Genomic DNA, 16,077 nt, shown 5'->3' with positions numbered 1-16,077 from the left:
TTACCATAAGGTCTGGAATTGCTCGGTATCGCCATAGAAACTGGTCTATTTCGTCGCGAGCCATCCTTCTCTGGTATGTATGATAGATCTGTGGTGGACTGACTTGACTTAAGATTCGATCGGAACGCCACCTAATAAAAAAAATAATAAAACTAGTAATAAAGAAAAACAAACGTCTACATGTCTACACATCTAGCTGAACAATAATTAAACAAAATTGTGTTTTATTTGACGGGAACAATTTAACTACGATTATCCCATCCATTTTTAAAAGACACAAGTAAACTGACACCCCAAACAAATTCTAAGATTAACCGATCTGTATCGTTGGTTCTTTAACCACAACTTAAATCAATATTTTCGATATACATACACTTTCTAGCTGTCTCCTAGTCTCCAATATCCGCCTTTGCAGTTCTTCTCGTCTCCGAGCCGCCTCCGGGTCTAATCTCGGCGGTGGACCACGGGATAAATGCTGAGCTGACAACGAGTTGTTACCTGGAAAACGGTTATTTGTCGTCAACAAACTTTCAAAAAAATCGATTCCGTATACCTAGAGATTACCCTACCATAGGTACAGTTTGTGAGTTTGCGAGGTTGTAGAAACGTCGCAAACTCACAAACTGTACCTATGTATAGCTTGGCAAAAAAAGTGTAGAAACGGAACTGACTTTTTTTCCCTTTTATTGTTAGCGTCTATGCTGTCAAAAGTCTCGGGATTATTTACGAAATTAATAGATTGTGGAAAATTATCGACAGTGAAATAATATTATTGTGGTACAAGATGAATATGACAATCCGTAGTGGCACCCGCCAAGTTTTATATCATGTTTATAAGAGATTTCTGAAATCAGATTTCGAAGCCAAAACGTTGCTGTCGGATCTGGACAATGTTTGCCAAACCGCATTGGGCCAGCGTGGTGGACTATTGGCCTAACCCCTCTCATTCTGAGAGGAGACTCGAGCTCAGCAGTAAGCCGAATATGGCTTGATAATGATGATGATGATGATGAATAAGTGTTTTCGTTATTATTCTGACGGCTTTGAAGGTTATGTTGTTATGGTTACGATTACGTGTATTCGTGAATGGTAGATTGGCGATAGTGGCCCCTATTAATTTGTACTCTTTTTAGCCAAGCTATATATTAATTCAAATATAAGTATAAATATATCAATTAAAAGAGCAAGTACAAAATCAAATCTTTAATCATCGTTTTTTACATAGCCTAACTTTCACGCACTGATAGCCTCAATATTTAACTTACTGGTGACGTGTGTGTCGGCTTCAAGACCGCTGAGGCTGTCGAAGGCAGACTTAATATAACTCTCCCTTCGGCCTGCAGTGTCGATGGACTCGCAGGAGCCGGACAATGGATTCCGTTCAGCATTGTCGCCGGAAGGTGTCGATACCTGTGCAAAAAGAACGTCAGTATTGGTAATACATTTTCGTGTGTTATCAATATACACCATGTTCACCATGAACTTGGTAGAGTGTTAGAGTGTAGATTATGAAACGGTTGCATAATGACGGTCATTAAAGCACGAGTTGCATTTTATAAAACAAACAAAGTGAGTTTATAATAGAGACACGAGTGCTTTAATGCCAAGTTATGCACGTTTCGTGCTCTACTTCATCTAATCTCATGAAATAGGAATCTAACAAAATTAAATACTACTACATTTTCCGTGACTTAGAAGGTAACCAACAGGCAAAGATTGACATCCGTACAGCCACGTCTTCATACTCGTATTTGCATCACAATTTAAATACTGTTTAAATCGTTAATTAATTAATTAATTTTAATTAAATTAATTTAAATATACCAACTATATAAAATAGCACCGCACCGGGTAGCTTCTTCCCTAAGGCTGATGCCACGATCAGAAACCACAAGTAGGTACCTCGTCATCTTCGGAGTCGTGCGGCGAGCCGCTGAGGGAAGCCGAGGCGGCGGGTATGTCGAGCCGGTTGTCGGCGCCCCAGCGCCGCGCGCGTCGCATAGACTGCCGCAGCTCCAGCTGGTCCATCGCGTTCACCATGAACTTGCTGTGAATTAATAAATCTTATTTAGAATTTAAACTATCGTGAAATTTTTGAATTCATATTAATTGATTCGTTTTCATAAGGCTTCTGTATTTTCAAGGGAAAAGTTTGTCTATTTCTCTTCTTGAGATATGTCTTTGGTATGCGACCAATACTGGCATGATGGAGTAACTAACCTCGCAGTCTCATCATCGTTGTTGCCGGGGTAGTACGTAGGGCGGTTCCTGCTCTCAGAGGACGAAGTCCTCTCGCCGTCTGAAATGTCCTCAATATCGCCGTCGTGTTCCGTCGACTCTTGGTCCTGCAACAAATCCGCCAACATTGAAATCGCTTCTTGGTGTTTAAATGAACCAAAAATTATGATAAGATAAATATTTATAAATGTTTTCAGATATTATTATAGCTATGCTGTCGGTAAATTCCAACAAATTTTGCTTTAATTGAACATACCTAAAAGGTTATTGAAAAGAGTATTCCCTAGAGTTTATTGGCGACAAATATCTCGCACTACGAAGTAGAATAGTTCTACGAGCAGAATAATTAACTATGGGTGTATCTAAAACTGAAGTAGATACCGTCCGTATATTAATCCCCACACCTTTCTTATACTGATCAAGATATTACAAATAGATTTCTTGGCCAAAGAGAATACAAGCCATCCCAAGAATATGAACTATAGAAAATTTTTAAAGTAGAAGTAAATACTACACTAAATTCCAGAAGAGTGTGTAGAATACTTATACTTATGGAAAACTCATGGATACTTGAGCAATTTAAGCCTTTTTCAACTTAACTGCTATAAAACACATTGAATGACCTTGATATACGTCACTATACTATTTATTCGTTTTAATAAGATATTTCAGATCAACCAAAGTAACTTCAATTAGAGTGAAATATTCTCTAATGTTACTTGTATTCGCTGCAGATCCCTCTAGGCGATACGCTATACCTACCAGTAGTATAGCTTGGCAAAAGCGTAGAAACGGAACTATTTTTTTTTCCCTCTTACAAACTTCCAAATAGCTGTTCGTTCACGAGGTGTAATATCAAGGCTTTCCAATTTGACCTTGTAATTTTTATTGTTAGTGACAAAAATGGATTATCAACTAATTATGTAAAAGTATCAAAATAAAAAAACAAAATCAAACCTCAAATTTAAAACTGCCGAGGGAGGAGTCGTCCGTGTGGTGACGAGTTCGCGCGTCCATCGTTCGATTTTTCGATAAATTTAACGTCACCTATTGCCGCAAAAAATAAAATTTGAACTAAAATAAAGAATGCTCAAAATGTAAAAAGAATAAAAAAAAATCTTAAAACAGTAATAAAACTAAGTGATGACTGATGAGCGTGATCAATTTGCGAATATTAAGCATGTCAATAAAGCCCGCCAGAACAATAAGCTGCCCAATAGTATATTTGTTATTTAGTTAGAATAGTTTTCCATTATAATAAAATTTATTAATATATATCAATTAACAAAAAATACTTTTTATCAACTCTGATATACGTAATCGCAATTATTGTAGCATATTGAAGAATGGGCCAAACATATAGGCTAATGACAAAGCGAATACATATTTGTAGCAAGCGTATAATGGCGCGAATGTAAAGCGGATGATATCGTCAAAGCATAACATTCAGGACCGTTACCCATCCTAGATATATACCAAGAATAATATGTTTCTTTAAAGATTCAACTAAACCCCGATAAGAGTAAATCACACTGAACCTTGATCTTGATCCAGGTTTTCAAAAAAAAATCGTACTAACAATATTATAAACGCAAACGTTTGTATGGATGTTTGGATGTTTGTTACTCTTTAATGGCGCAACTACTTAACCGATTTAGCTGAAATATGGAATGCAAATAGATTTTACTCTGGATTAACACATTTCATCCCGGAAAATCCATGGTTCCTGAAGGATTTGTTAAAAACTAAATTTCACGAAGTAGCGGGCGTCCGCTAGTAATCATATAAAACTAATAAACGGTTATTAAAGTAATAAACGTTTAAGTTATATGATTATGTTACAATTCGAAAGATTTGACGCAAGCATTGAAAAACAGCCCCTGCATTCTGTATAGTTACAGCGATGTGACATCGCTAGTTTCCATAGCAACGTAGTTGTTATTGACTTATTGACATTTCATTTTTGGCATCCCATAAAAATAAAGTTCAAATTGTATTATAACTTGTTATAGGCCAATATTACATCGACGATTATAAAGTACAAGTATCGATCTCCAGATTCTAAATGAGTTATTAGCATTTACTTCAATAGTAAGTTCATCAATATTTTACTAACCTACAATATTTTTTAGAAAAATGTTTATTTTAAAATAATCGAATGCAAAGTGACAATGATGTTGTGACAGCACGGAACATGAGACACACAATGCCAAATGCGTAAATCTAAATAGGTATGCGACAAACGTGTGGATCGAAACTGCGAAACGTATACACAAGTCAATAATGCGTAAACAAACAAAAAAAGCGAAATCACAAATGCGAAATTATAGAAAAGTAAAACCTTCTCGACCCTCGGCGATATTGACAATATATCGTACGTGGTTTTCATGGTGGCGTCAAAATTGCGGAAGAGCGCCTCAACGCGCGGCAGTTGGGACAAGTTGAGCGATTTCGGCCTCTATTTCGTATGGAATAAGTACCACAACCTTGTGAAATATGTAGGTAAAGGGTACGCGAGTTGAATTTCATTTCTTTTTGCCATATCTTTTTTTTTAATATGACCAATATTCCCATTCCCATCCAATTAGTCAGGAAAGACTAGGGGACCGAACCACCACCCCTCGGTGATGAGTCCGACCGCTCTTACCGTTGAGCTATTGAGGCTAAATTGTATAATTAAAAACCTTGACATATACAGTTTTGCTTGGTAAATTAATGTTAAGGCAAAATGAAAAAAAAAAAACGAAAATGAAATTCAAAGCGTACCAAATAAAAATAACCATAGACCTTCACATCCAAATATTACATTGCAATAAAAATATACAAAACATTGTAATATTTGGATGTTGCACATCATTTTAAGTACAAACGAAAAAAAAAATAAACAGTTAAAAAAATGTAACATAAAAACCTCCACCACAATGCTTTTGTGAGTGATTAGACAGCACAAGTTAGTGACTATTAAAATACAACTATATACATAATATCTACAAAAAAAACGTTGGTTAAGACTGTTTGTGCATAAAGCATCCTTCTTTTTGTGCAAAAAGGTTTTATTTAGAGTATTTAACTCTCCCACTAATAAAATAACGGTGAAAAACGCATAAAATCAGTTTAATAATTTCAGATATTAATGAAAACAGTTTGCCAAACTCGGTTTTGTTTTGAATATATGTTGTATATACAAAACTGTGTACAAAATTGTATTGCAAGACCATTACAAAAAAAAAATTAAAAAAAAGTGTAAAATTTGAAAAAATTGTTAAGAATTTGTAAAATATTTGCATTGAAATAATAGACTTAACTAAGTAACATTAACAGACTAAACACAAACAAACACACTCGTGATGTTCTCACAACTACACATACCTGTTTGCCTCCCGGCTCTCTTCGTTTATCGTTATACCTTGTGTCTGTGCCACTATCTATGGAACTGTCTTTGGAACCATCGGAATCAACGCGTTTATCTGAAACGAATGAATTACACTTGCAATAACAATTACTATTGTTTTTATTGTAAACACCACAGATTATAAATAACGTCTTAGTATAAAAGCTCTTTTGAAAAGTCAATCAGTTTATCAATTGGTAGCACTATGAAGTTGCTGGTATCACACCCCGAGCCTCAAAAAGCATGTTAAGCCATCGATCCTGGTCACTATCATTAACATCTGATAGGGATTGATAGTGGTTGGTAAAGAATTTAACATTACTACCCTTAACCTACTACCCGACAATCCGCATTGGGGCAGTGTGGTAGGTCCAATTCCCTATAAGAATCTCCTATTTCCTATAAGAAAGAAAGCCAGGCAAATGATGGTTGAAAAATTAATCCTTTTTGAAGAGGACAAATTTCTTACCAGGACTGGGTAATATTCTCGTGGCCCACTTCCCTCTAGTGGTCGGAACAGGAGGCATCTGGCCGGGTGCGGGTCGTGGGGAGTCAGAGGACAGTTCGTCGCCCAAACTTTTCTTAGCCCAGGTAGGTAGCCGACCTATTCGGAGGCTGAAAATTAGACACATTTACAATTTAGATATTACATTTGAAAAAGAATTTTTGCATTTGTTACGTCTAAATTACTAGACAAAGAAATTATATCGATCTAGATAGACTATCAACCTAACCATATCGAGATATATTATGACTGCCTCGTTTGTCCAGTAGTAGTAATCTGTTTTGGCTATGGATCATGTCCGGTTCAATTTCTAGGTCGGGTTAAGGCACTAATAACATGAATAGTTTTAAAAACTAAAAAACAAGCTTGATACCCAAATCACGGGGGTGCATTTCAAATAGCCTGTCCGCCATCTTGGACGTCCGCCATATTGGGTTTAAGTCGTGTTTTTTTTTTAATCGTATTCCAGAAAGCAATCCTTTTCATTTGATATCCATATGATGGGGGTGGGATTTCCAACAGCCAGTCCACTATCTTGGATGAAGGTAATATAAGCGTATTAAAAATTTTAAAGTTACTTTTACAAAATTGCTTTAATTAGAATACTCCTAATTTATATACAATTTAAAAAACTGTCATCATCCCTATTACGTACGCCAATGTTATGGGACAAAACTTACGTATAATCGGGCACAACTGGCGTGGTGAATTTGTCGTCCGTTATTTCCCGCGGCGGCGAACCTAAGTGCGAGTCCGTTTCGCTTTCCAAACCAGACATGCCGTTAGTGGGCGCCACTTTCCTTTAATCAAAATATTTAAAAGATTAACAATTAGTTAAGTGAAGATGGCATAATTCTAATCTGGAAGTCCTATAGTATATTGAAATTTTATCCTTAAATGATTTCTGTGGGGCATCCACATGGATGCCCCACAGAATTCCATTATCCATTATATTCCATTATCAGAAGTCTGATAATGAAATTTCAGGTCTGAGAATGATTTTATAATCAAGATTCACATCACAGTTATGAGCATTAGAGGAAACGTTAGAACTTGTAGAAGAAATAATGTAGTCTCGTAAGTACAAAAACACATTCTCGTAAGTCTGAAATTAAATACATTAATAAGCATACTTTCGCTCATTGGTTCCCAAACGTTTGTGCTACTTCTGTTTGCATATTTCTGTTATTTATCGCACATCTCTGTGCTATATAATGCACATTTCTGTGCTATTTAACGCATATTTCTGTGCTATATAACGCACATTTCTGTGCTATTTCACGCATATTCCTATGCTATTTAACGCATATCTGTGTTACTTAACATACATTTCTCTAATAAAACTCACCTCCCCTGTCGTATGGCCTGCTGCGCTAGCCGCGCGCGCATGGTGACCACCATGTCGTGCGGCACACGCCACACGAAGATGCAGCCGTCGCCAGAGGCTGATATCAGGTGCTGGCAATCTGGCGTGAACCTAGGAAGATCAAGAACAATGATTTATTTGCCTATCTATTAAATCATATTGACTATATCTATCTATCTAATCATGTCAGGTATAACAATTCCTTTTAAATATTGGATAGAAGCAGGCGTTACTTTGCGGAAGTTCATCACGATTATATAACGATTTATTTATTTTGCTATCATCTGCGAAAAGTCGACGAACCCATGCGACAACGTCACCCAGGTCCGACAAAATACTCTCTACCTACGTTTCACCCCGAAACCGGAGCATCCTCAGGAGATGTTGACTCTACAACGTGCAATTGCACTACTCTCTACGTACGTAGAGAGTATTTTGTCGGAACTGGGTGACGTTGACGCAATGGGTTCGTCGACTTTTCGCGGATGATAGCAAAATAAATAAATCATTATATAATCTAACAATTCCCACTAATAATGTTACCAATAGCTCGATTGGCAGAGAATAACCTTGAGCGAGGTTCTGGACTTGTGACCGAAGAATGTAGTAGTAGACGTCTTTTAAAACTATTTAACACTGCCCTTTTCCACTCAAGTCATTCATCTCACCTATACCAAAATAATCCATGAAGGAGTATCCAACAAAAGGTATGGACGGATGGAACGTCACGACAACAATTAGCAAGGTCGCCCAATCGATCTACCAATACTCTCACAGAACACTTCGTACTATCTCGGCTCGTGACGACACAAGCGAACGCGCGAAGCGAGAGATAAATAGGCTCGATCGGCCCAAGCGTTCGACTTGTGACCAATCTATCTCTCTTCTACTGAAGGATTGATAGTTCAGTGATAATAATTCAATTCTAATCATGCAATGTCTTATTCTCTTCACGAAATATGTCGTTGACGCATGCTAGATCGATCGAGAGTAAAATCATGTTCATATTTGGTTATCTTCTTACCTCAAGCCCGTGACGATCTCAGAATGGCCATACATAGTGGCCATGCATTCTCCGGAGTAGTAATCGTAAACACTGAGAATCTTGTCCGTACTTGAGGTAGCCAGGTAGATGCCACTGCTGTCAAGCGCAACCTAGCAACAAATAAATGAAAACCATATAATAAGCCCTGTAATAATGGTATAGTTTAATACATTACATTCACTAATATTTCAGTGAATATATCAAATTATTTTAAATGTTAATTAGTGAATAAAGAATATTCTGCCACCTTTTGTAAAACAAAAACGTTTCCCAAGAAAAAAGGATTTAAAAGGTTAAAGAAATCACAGAGTCAACTATGAACTTATAAAGGATCTTTATAATAGTTCTTGGGCTAGCTTTCTATGATTAGAAAACCCCCAACTAGATGGACCGACGACCACGAAACCATGGTTTTTGGAAGTCCGTAGAGAAGCGTATGTCCAGCTGTGAACGTCCATAGGCTGATAATGATGATGATGAATGATGGGGATGGTAGGAGGGTGAAAAATTAGTATTACCAAATAAACAAAACATATCATGAAAATCGGTGAAACCTTTTATGAAACCACAAACAACTGTTACTTTTCTGTAACTACTGCAATTGACAATAACATTGTAGAAAGACGAAAGATTAAACCAAAGTTATATGGTTTCAAATACCTTTATAAGAGTGCCATCTTCCGCTGTGGTCCCTCTGAATGTCTTCGTGTGCCTGCCGTGCGCTGCGCTGTATACTCGAACGTTGCGGTCCTTTAAAAAAATATTGGACTGATTGAATTAGTTGGTTGGAACTAAAGCACAATGTCAAGGACCAACAGATTATTTATATTGTCTATACAAAATTATTTATTTCTTATAGTGCCCTTGGATCATATTACTATAATTTTCAATGAGAATTTAAATCATGTATGAAATTAATAAATGGACAAACATTTACAGTTCGATTCGATTTCAAGTTCACAGTTCACAATCAAAATATCGAGACATAAAGAATGCTTACTAAATTACAACTACTTTGCGGCTACTTTTTAAACAGGGCTAGTATTATTAATAGCTAAGCGAAAAGCAGGTAATATTGGCAATTTGTGTATAACTAGCGGACGCCCGCGACTTCGTTCGCGTGAAGATCAATATAAACTTTCAAGTCCTATTTCACCACTATAGGGGTTGAATTTTAAAAATATTTTATATAATGCTAAAATGAAATTTTCAAAATATCTTCAATGTACAGATTCTGACCTGTTACAGTTTTATTATAAGCATAGATAGATAGGTATGAAGATGTATATCCCCTTACCTGACAAGCAGTCAATATATGCCTGCCGCCCGCGTCCACTTCCATGTCGTACAGCGTCGTTCTGCCCGACACGTTCTGTCCGCGCGCGAACTGGTAACTGCCGTCTTGCGTCTAAATAATACACATTCAATATATTATTGTAAGAAATAGTAATCTGAGACGGAGATGACGTCGCTCGATCTCGTGACGCTAGGTGGCGCGACTTGTTTCCGTAAAAAGTAGAGATTTAGAGAGGGGTAGCGATCGGTTGGCGGGAAAGACTTGCGATATAAGGTGCTCGTCGTACGGTCGGCTTCAGTATGCTCGTGTCCGAGCCGTCTACATTTCTTGTCGTGTAATTCTTGTAGGGTTACTTGGGATAGGCGGGGAGAGAGACATGAGCGGAAACCGGGAAAGTTTGTTTACAGTCAGACCCTACACACAGCGTTCACAAGTGCGTGACTCCACTCAAGGTCATTCTCTGCCATTCTAGGGTCTTATTTTGGTTATTACAGTTTGATTTGTTAATTAAGTTTTCCTGACAAATGTTGTGAATCATAAACCTTGGTTTTCTATTTTTTTTAAATTAACTTTTGATGCTTTCTGCCAAAATTATATTTATTTTGTTTACATTAGAAAAATAACGAAAAAACTTCCACAAAAGCTTTATTCTAATTATTTTCAATAAACATAGACAACAGGCTGAAAGTCTAAACTACATACAGAACTTTTCATTGACTGTGCAGGTGCTGGGTCTATCGTGTAACTTAGAGAAAAACTCCGAGCAGAGCCCTGGTCTTGTAACCCGGGTGTAGGATTAAGGAGCTCCTTCATAAAGTGTTAACACTTCCCTAGCACACACACACACACTTATAATGGCCAATATAGAATTTAGTTTTTGTAAAGTTGATATGTCTGGATTTATAGATTGAATAACTTTTATAGAATTTGCATAATTTTGGGCAAGATTTCGACTCTTATTTTAAGTACAATATTTCAAATGAGATAGTAGGTAAAAATTTTGTATATGCGGTTTTAAATGGTAAATAATAGACATACTCACAGTTCTAAGTTGTCTAAATAAAATGGTTTTATCCGCGCCACACGACACCATTTGCAGTCCACTGCCAGAACTCAAAAACCTCACAGCCGTGATTGAAGACGAGTGTTCATCCAAAGTCTGCAGGATTTGGTAGCCCTGTAACAAAAATAAAGTTTCCCATAAACAAAATTAATTAGTTTAGCATTTTGTGTTGTTCAGACGATTTGTCTATACATAGCACAGTCTGAAGCAAAGTTCCTCGAGTATGGATGGTATTTACATTTATTTTTTTATATTATTATAAAAAAGGAGGTATTTCTATAAAGTTGTTTCAACAGTGATAGTATACATTAAAGGGTATTTGATGATTTGAGTTCAGTTTTTTGTTAGGCAGCGTGATCGCCGTCACGTTTGTTCCGTTTAATGCATACAAAACACGTTCATACAACAGATTATGCATAGTGGTAAGTACATTATTATTTTGTTACTACATATTTCATAACTTTTATTTTATTTATATTAATTATTTTAAGCTAATTTATTACATAATATAATTTATTATGTTACAGGTGCTGTGTCAGCAACACATACTAAAGGGATCCATTAAACTAAGAGGTCACAAGTTCTGGGACCTGCTCGAAGCGATTCCTCTACCACAAAATGATGGTACCATCTCTATCGCTGCTACCTCTCACGTTATATTCCGCTTAACTTGGCATTGCGCATCATCACGTACAACGTTACGAAACGTCATGAAGTTTGCATGGATATGTAACTTAAACGACTTACCCGGTCGACGTGGAACACGTGCACGAGGCGGTCCCGCGAGGCCGAGGCGAGCAGGCGCGGCGAGGAGGCGTACTCGAGGCACAGCACCTCCGCGTCGTGCGCCTCCAGCGTGTGCAGCAGCGCGCCCGAGCTGTCGAATATCCACACGTTGCCCGCGCGGTCGCCGGCCGCTATGTGCCGCCCGCATGGAGACACGCGCACGCATCTGATAGTAGACAAATCATCATCATCATCATCATAATTATCAACCCATATACTGCTCACTGCTGAGCTCGAGTCTCCTCTTAGAATGAGAGGGGTTAGGCCAATAGTCCACCACGCTGGCCCAATGCGGATTGGCAGACTTCACACACGCAGAGAATTAAGAAATTCTCTGGTGTGCAGGTTTCCTCACGATGTTTTCCTTCACCGTTTGAGACCAGTGATATTGAATTTCTTAAAATGCACACAACTGAAAAGTTGGAGGTGCATGCCGCGGACTGGATTCGAACCCACACCCTCCGCAATCGGAGGCAGAGGTCATATCCTCTGGGCTACCACGGCTCTTAGACAAATAGGTTGTATATAATCATTTATCATCATCATCATTCAAACGGGGGAAAAGCCAATATTGTAAAACGCTTGCACGGCCCGTTCAGGCAATTTCGTACGAAACTAACTAATGGTTAGTTTCGTACGAAAGCTACGAACTAACTAATGGTTAGTTTTTAGTCAAAGAGTAAATTAATATAAGGGCCATTAGTTCGCAAATACGAAATTGCCTATACGGGTCGGGCAAGTGTTGTGCGATGACGTCACGTACAATATCGCGACCGTTAGCGGGAGTCGATATTTTTGCGAACTTTGAATGCAAAATGTAAAATGTAAAATCATAACTATCTGGTATTATTAAATAAAACAAAAACTAGTGTATCTGTATATATAATAGCTCTAATGTAACAAAGTTTCATTCAACAACATTCTCCATTAAGAAAATACTCATGTATGTAGGTTTCCTCGCGATGTTATTCCTTCACTGTTAAACGTGACATTTAATTTCTTAAAATGCACATGACTGAAAAGTTGGGAGGTGCATGCCCCGGACCGGATTTGAACCTGCATCCTCTGGAATCTGAGGCAGAGGTCGTATCCACTGTGCTATAACGCATCGAAACCAACTTTACAGACAACTAATTTTTTAACACTTTTTGGAAAAGTTATCAGTATTTATTCAATAGAGTTCTGTCTACTTTATAAAACCGTGGTAATCGCATTTTTGAGTAATTTAATATTTCATTAATTTTGAAGCTCAGAACTAAAATATATCGGTAGGTAAAAGACAACATCTTCAGATTTTTATTGAAACCATAAAGGTGAGTTCAGCTGTTTGTGCAGCTTTTTGTCTATTTTTACTATGTTTATCAGTTTTACTTAATTCTTCTTTTAATTACAATAAGGTAACATATAATTATAATACAAAAAAAAAAATTATTAAAGAAAATTGCTATTCGTACCTGACACCGGTTTTGTCGTCGTATGTCTTAGATTTATCCTTATCACTAGTGGCCGTCAGATCCACATCCTTGAGGAACTTGAGCTCGGGGTCGATATACAGTACTTTGGTTAGTTCCTGTCAACAGTAACAATTGCTGTAAAAATGTAAGCTTCAGTAACTCTCTCCCTGCCGAGATGTGATGGTTCTACAAAGTCTTTTGAGCTCTCCGTAATCAAAATGTAAAACCATGGTAGTTGGTTGACCGGGGCCATCTCTAAAACTGCCCACTAATTTTGAGTGTTGGTCGATCGATATTAACCCATATTCGGCTCACTGCTGAGCTCGAGTCTCCTCTCCGAATCAGAGAGGTTAGGCCAATAGTCCACCACTCTGGCCCAATGCGGTTTGGCAGACTTCACACACGCAGAGAATGCAGGTTTCCTCACGATGTTTTCCTTCACCGTTTAAGACACGTGATATTTAATTTCTTAAAATGCACACAACTGAAAAGTTGCATACCCCAGACCAGATTCACCCACACCCCCTGGAATCGGAGGCAGAGGTCATATCCACTGGGCTATCACTGACTTTGGTTGGCCCCATTTTGAGTGTAAAGCATTCGAAATGTCGAAGTGTTTGAGCTCTTCGAGATTATTACAAACTTTATCATACAAGTACCATGTAGCCTTGGATCCTGGGTTCAAATCCTGGGTCGGGTCATGGAACACATACAGAGTTTTCACTCTTGAGTTTTCACTCTAAAAAATTTTTGGTAAAAGCTTTGTGTGAAGTTGGTGGTGGTACACCCTGTGTTTAAGAGATCATGTTAAGCCATCAGTCCCAGTCACTATCATCAACATAGGCTGATAATAATTATAACACCATTGATGAGCAACTGTTGAGTTTCTTGTCGGTTTCTTCTCAGCAGAACCTGCCTTCCGAACTGGTGGTAGAATCTTTACAAATAGTCAACTGACATATCGAAATATTTGAATACTCACATTGCTATAAATATTGGTCTGGTTGGGCTTGATCGCCCACAGCCGCACGGTGTCGTCGCTGGAGCACGAGAGGAAGGCGCCCGCGCCCAGGGGACCCTGGCTGATCATGTCCACCCCCCAGATGCACGCAGAGTGGTACAGAGCCGAGTGGGACTTGCCTACCTGCCGAATAAACACAACATCAAATAAAACAACTCTATCGACTAGACTATAGCTTGGCAAGTTCGTTGATGACACTCTCATGATATGCGGGCGACAAAGGGAAAGGACTGCGCGGGTGTGAAGTCAAGGTCATCGCTATCCCCTCCCGGCCCGCGCGGACCACAGAAAGTGTTACGAAAAGATTTACCAAGCTATAGTTTCGAACCTCCCGCGCCACGACGTCGCAGTTTGTATCGTGCCGCGTTGCAAGAACCAGCTCACGACTAAGGGCCCCGAATGGGAAACGAGTCGGACATACTCCGATGTTGTATCACATGAGTTTTAGCTGTGTTTTTTGATATTAATAACAATCACAATAGTTTATATTCAAAAAAAGATTTTGTTTATTGTTACGATTTAACTCAAAAACTACTCGACCAATTTAATTTTTTTTATAAAAAAAAAAGATTCTACGCGGGTGAAACCACAGAGCGTCTGCTAGTTAGAATTTTGAACTTTTGAATTTGAATAGCATTACATACCCTCTTAATATCTCTGACGTCCCACACATACAAGCTGTGGTCGTTGTACACACAGGTGAGCTTGTGGTTCCGCTCGTCGTACGTCAGGGCGATGGCGTCCGGGTACCGCGCGTTGTTCGGCTGACTGAACATGTGGCTGAAACATAGTTCAAAAACATCAAGCATTATGTTATCTAAGAAAAAATATAAATCTCAAAATTATAGGGAAAAAAGGTGATCTTACTATGTACTAATCTAATACATACATACAAACATAGAAGTCAATTAAACAGAAGCTACCTTTTTCACTGATTTACAACATTTGAAATGCAAGTAATTATTCAATCATAGACCTCATGTCTTGTCATTATCAAAACTCAATACTCAAAGTTGTAGACAAGTATATAAACCACAACATGGTCCAATTTCAAATCGAGCTGTGCTTGTAGTATCTCTGCATGATCGTATCAGAAATGTGGATATCTGCAGAAGAGAGTTACAGTCCTGCACGGAGGCAAACGAGACACTGCTACATATTGCAGAGGCGTAACAGAACAATGAGTAACCTATATTGGTTCCTCAGAGATACTTCATGAGGCTATCGGCGACCTGGACTTTCCACTAAGCTTCTGGAGCGAGCTCAGCTGGATGTAGTGAATCCACTTACAACGGCCAATCACATGGCCAAGTGCGGAAACGGCCCAGAAGGAAGAAGATGAAGATCTGCAGAAGAACCAAAGTCACCGACATAGCTCAACGAGTCACAATGAGCATATAGTTCAAAGAACCGATGGACAATGGACATATATGTCCCAAGTTGCTGGAATGGCGACCCCACACCAAAATAGGCATTGTTGGTGGATCCCCCACTAGGTGAGTAGGTAGGTTACAGGTTGCATTCACTGGATGCAAGCGGCTCAAAACCTTGTTCTTTGGAAGTCCCTAAAAGAGGCGTAAGTTCGACAGTGGACATCTACCGGCTGATAATAATGAGACAAGCATTTTTTTAAACTTACTTGATATTATGCCCCTGCGCAATGTCGACACCAAGGTAGTGGGTTCGAGGCAGCGTCGTGACGTATCGCAGGGACGCGGGCGTGAAACATCGCACTATCCCTTCCGCACAGCCGACGAATATATACTCTGACCCTATCGCCATACAATTCGCTGATGTTGTCTGTGAACAAATTGGTGAATAATCGATTTCAGTTGGTTAATCCACTACTTGCCAATAGATGGCGCTACTGTGATCCATTGTAACTGAATCAAAGATGTATAATAAATATAG

At 38.5% G+C, this 16,077-nt stretch overlaps 1 protein-coding gene across 9 annotated transcripts in view; it reads right to left on the bottom strand.

Annotated features, from left to right (window-relative positions):
- LOC112058620 (mitogen-activated protein kinase-binding protein 1) overlaps positions 1-16,077 on the bottom strand; it is a 134,309-nt gene that overhangs the window by 19,581 nt on the left and 98,651 nt on the right. For 7 of the 9 annotated variants that reach the window (XM_024099533.2, XM_024099528.2, XM_024099534.2 and 4 more), the window contains exons 9-28: positions 15,806-15,966; positions 14,811-14,946; positions 14,128-14,289; positions 13,146-13,261; positions 11,653-11,857; positions 10,885-11,019; positions 9,843-9,953; positions 9,206-9,295; positions 8,525-8,655; positions 7,483-7,611; positions 6,815-6,934; positions 6,099-6,244; positions 5,608-5,705; positions 4,580-4,696; positions 3,196-3,285; positions 2,221-2,345; positions 1,903-2,047; positions 1,266-1,410; positions 374-498; positions 5-131 (exon numbers count right to left, since the gene is read on the bottom strand). In XM_024099533.2, coding sequence (XP_023955301.2) covers positions 5-131; positions 374-498; positions 1,266-1,410; positions 1,903-2,047; positions 2,221-2,345; positions 3,196-3,285; positions 4,580-4,696; positions 5,608-5,705; positions 6,099-6,244; positions 6,815-6,934; positions 7,483-7,611; positions 8,525-8,655; positions 9,206-9,295; positions 9,843-9,953; positions 10,885-11,019; positions 11,653-11,857; positions 13,146-13,261; positions 14,128-14,289; positions 14,811-14,946; positions 15,806-15,966 — 2,614 coding nt within the window. The remainder of the gene's footprint in view (positions 1-4; positions 132-373; positions 499-1,265; positions 1,411-1,902; positions 2,048-2,220; positions 2,346-3,195; positions 3,286-4,579; positions 4,697-5,607; positions 5,706-6,098; positions 6,245-6,814; positions 6,935-7,482; positions 7,612-8,524; positions 8,656-9,205; positions 9,296-9,842; positions 9,954-10,884; positions 11,020-11,652; positions 11,858-13,145; positions 13,262-14,127; positions 14,290-14,810; positions 14,947-15,805; positions 15,967-16,077) is intronic. The other 2 variants (XM_024099535.2, XM_024099536.2) reach the window with 2 other exon arrangements.

The sequence above is a fragment of the Bicyclus anynana genome, chromosome 8 (assembly GCF_947172395.1).
Source record: "Bicyclus anynana chromosome 8, ilBicAnyn1.1, whole genome shotgun sequence".
NCBI lineage: Eukaryota > Metazoa > Arthropoda > Insecta > Lepidoptera > Nymphalidae > Bicyclus > Bicyclus anynana.
This window is presented reverse-complemented; position numbering and strand designations above follow the sequence as displayed.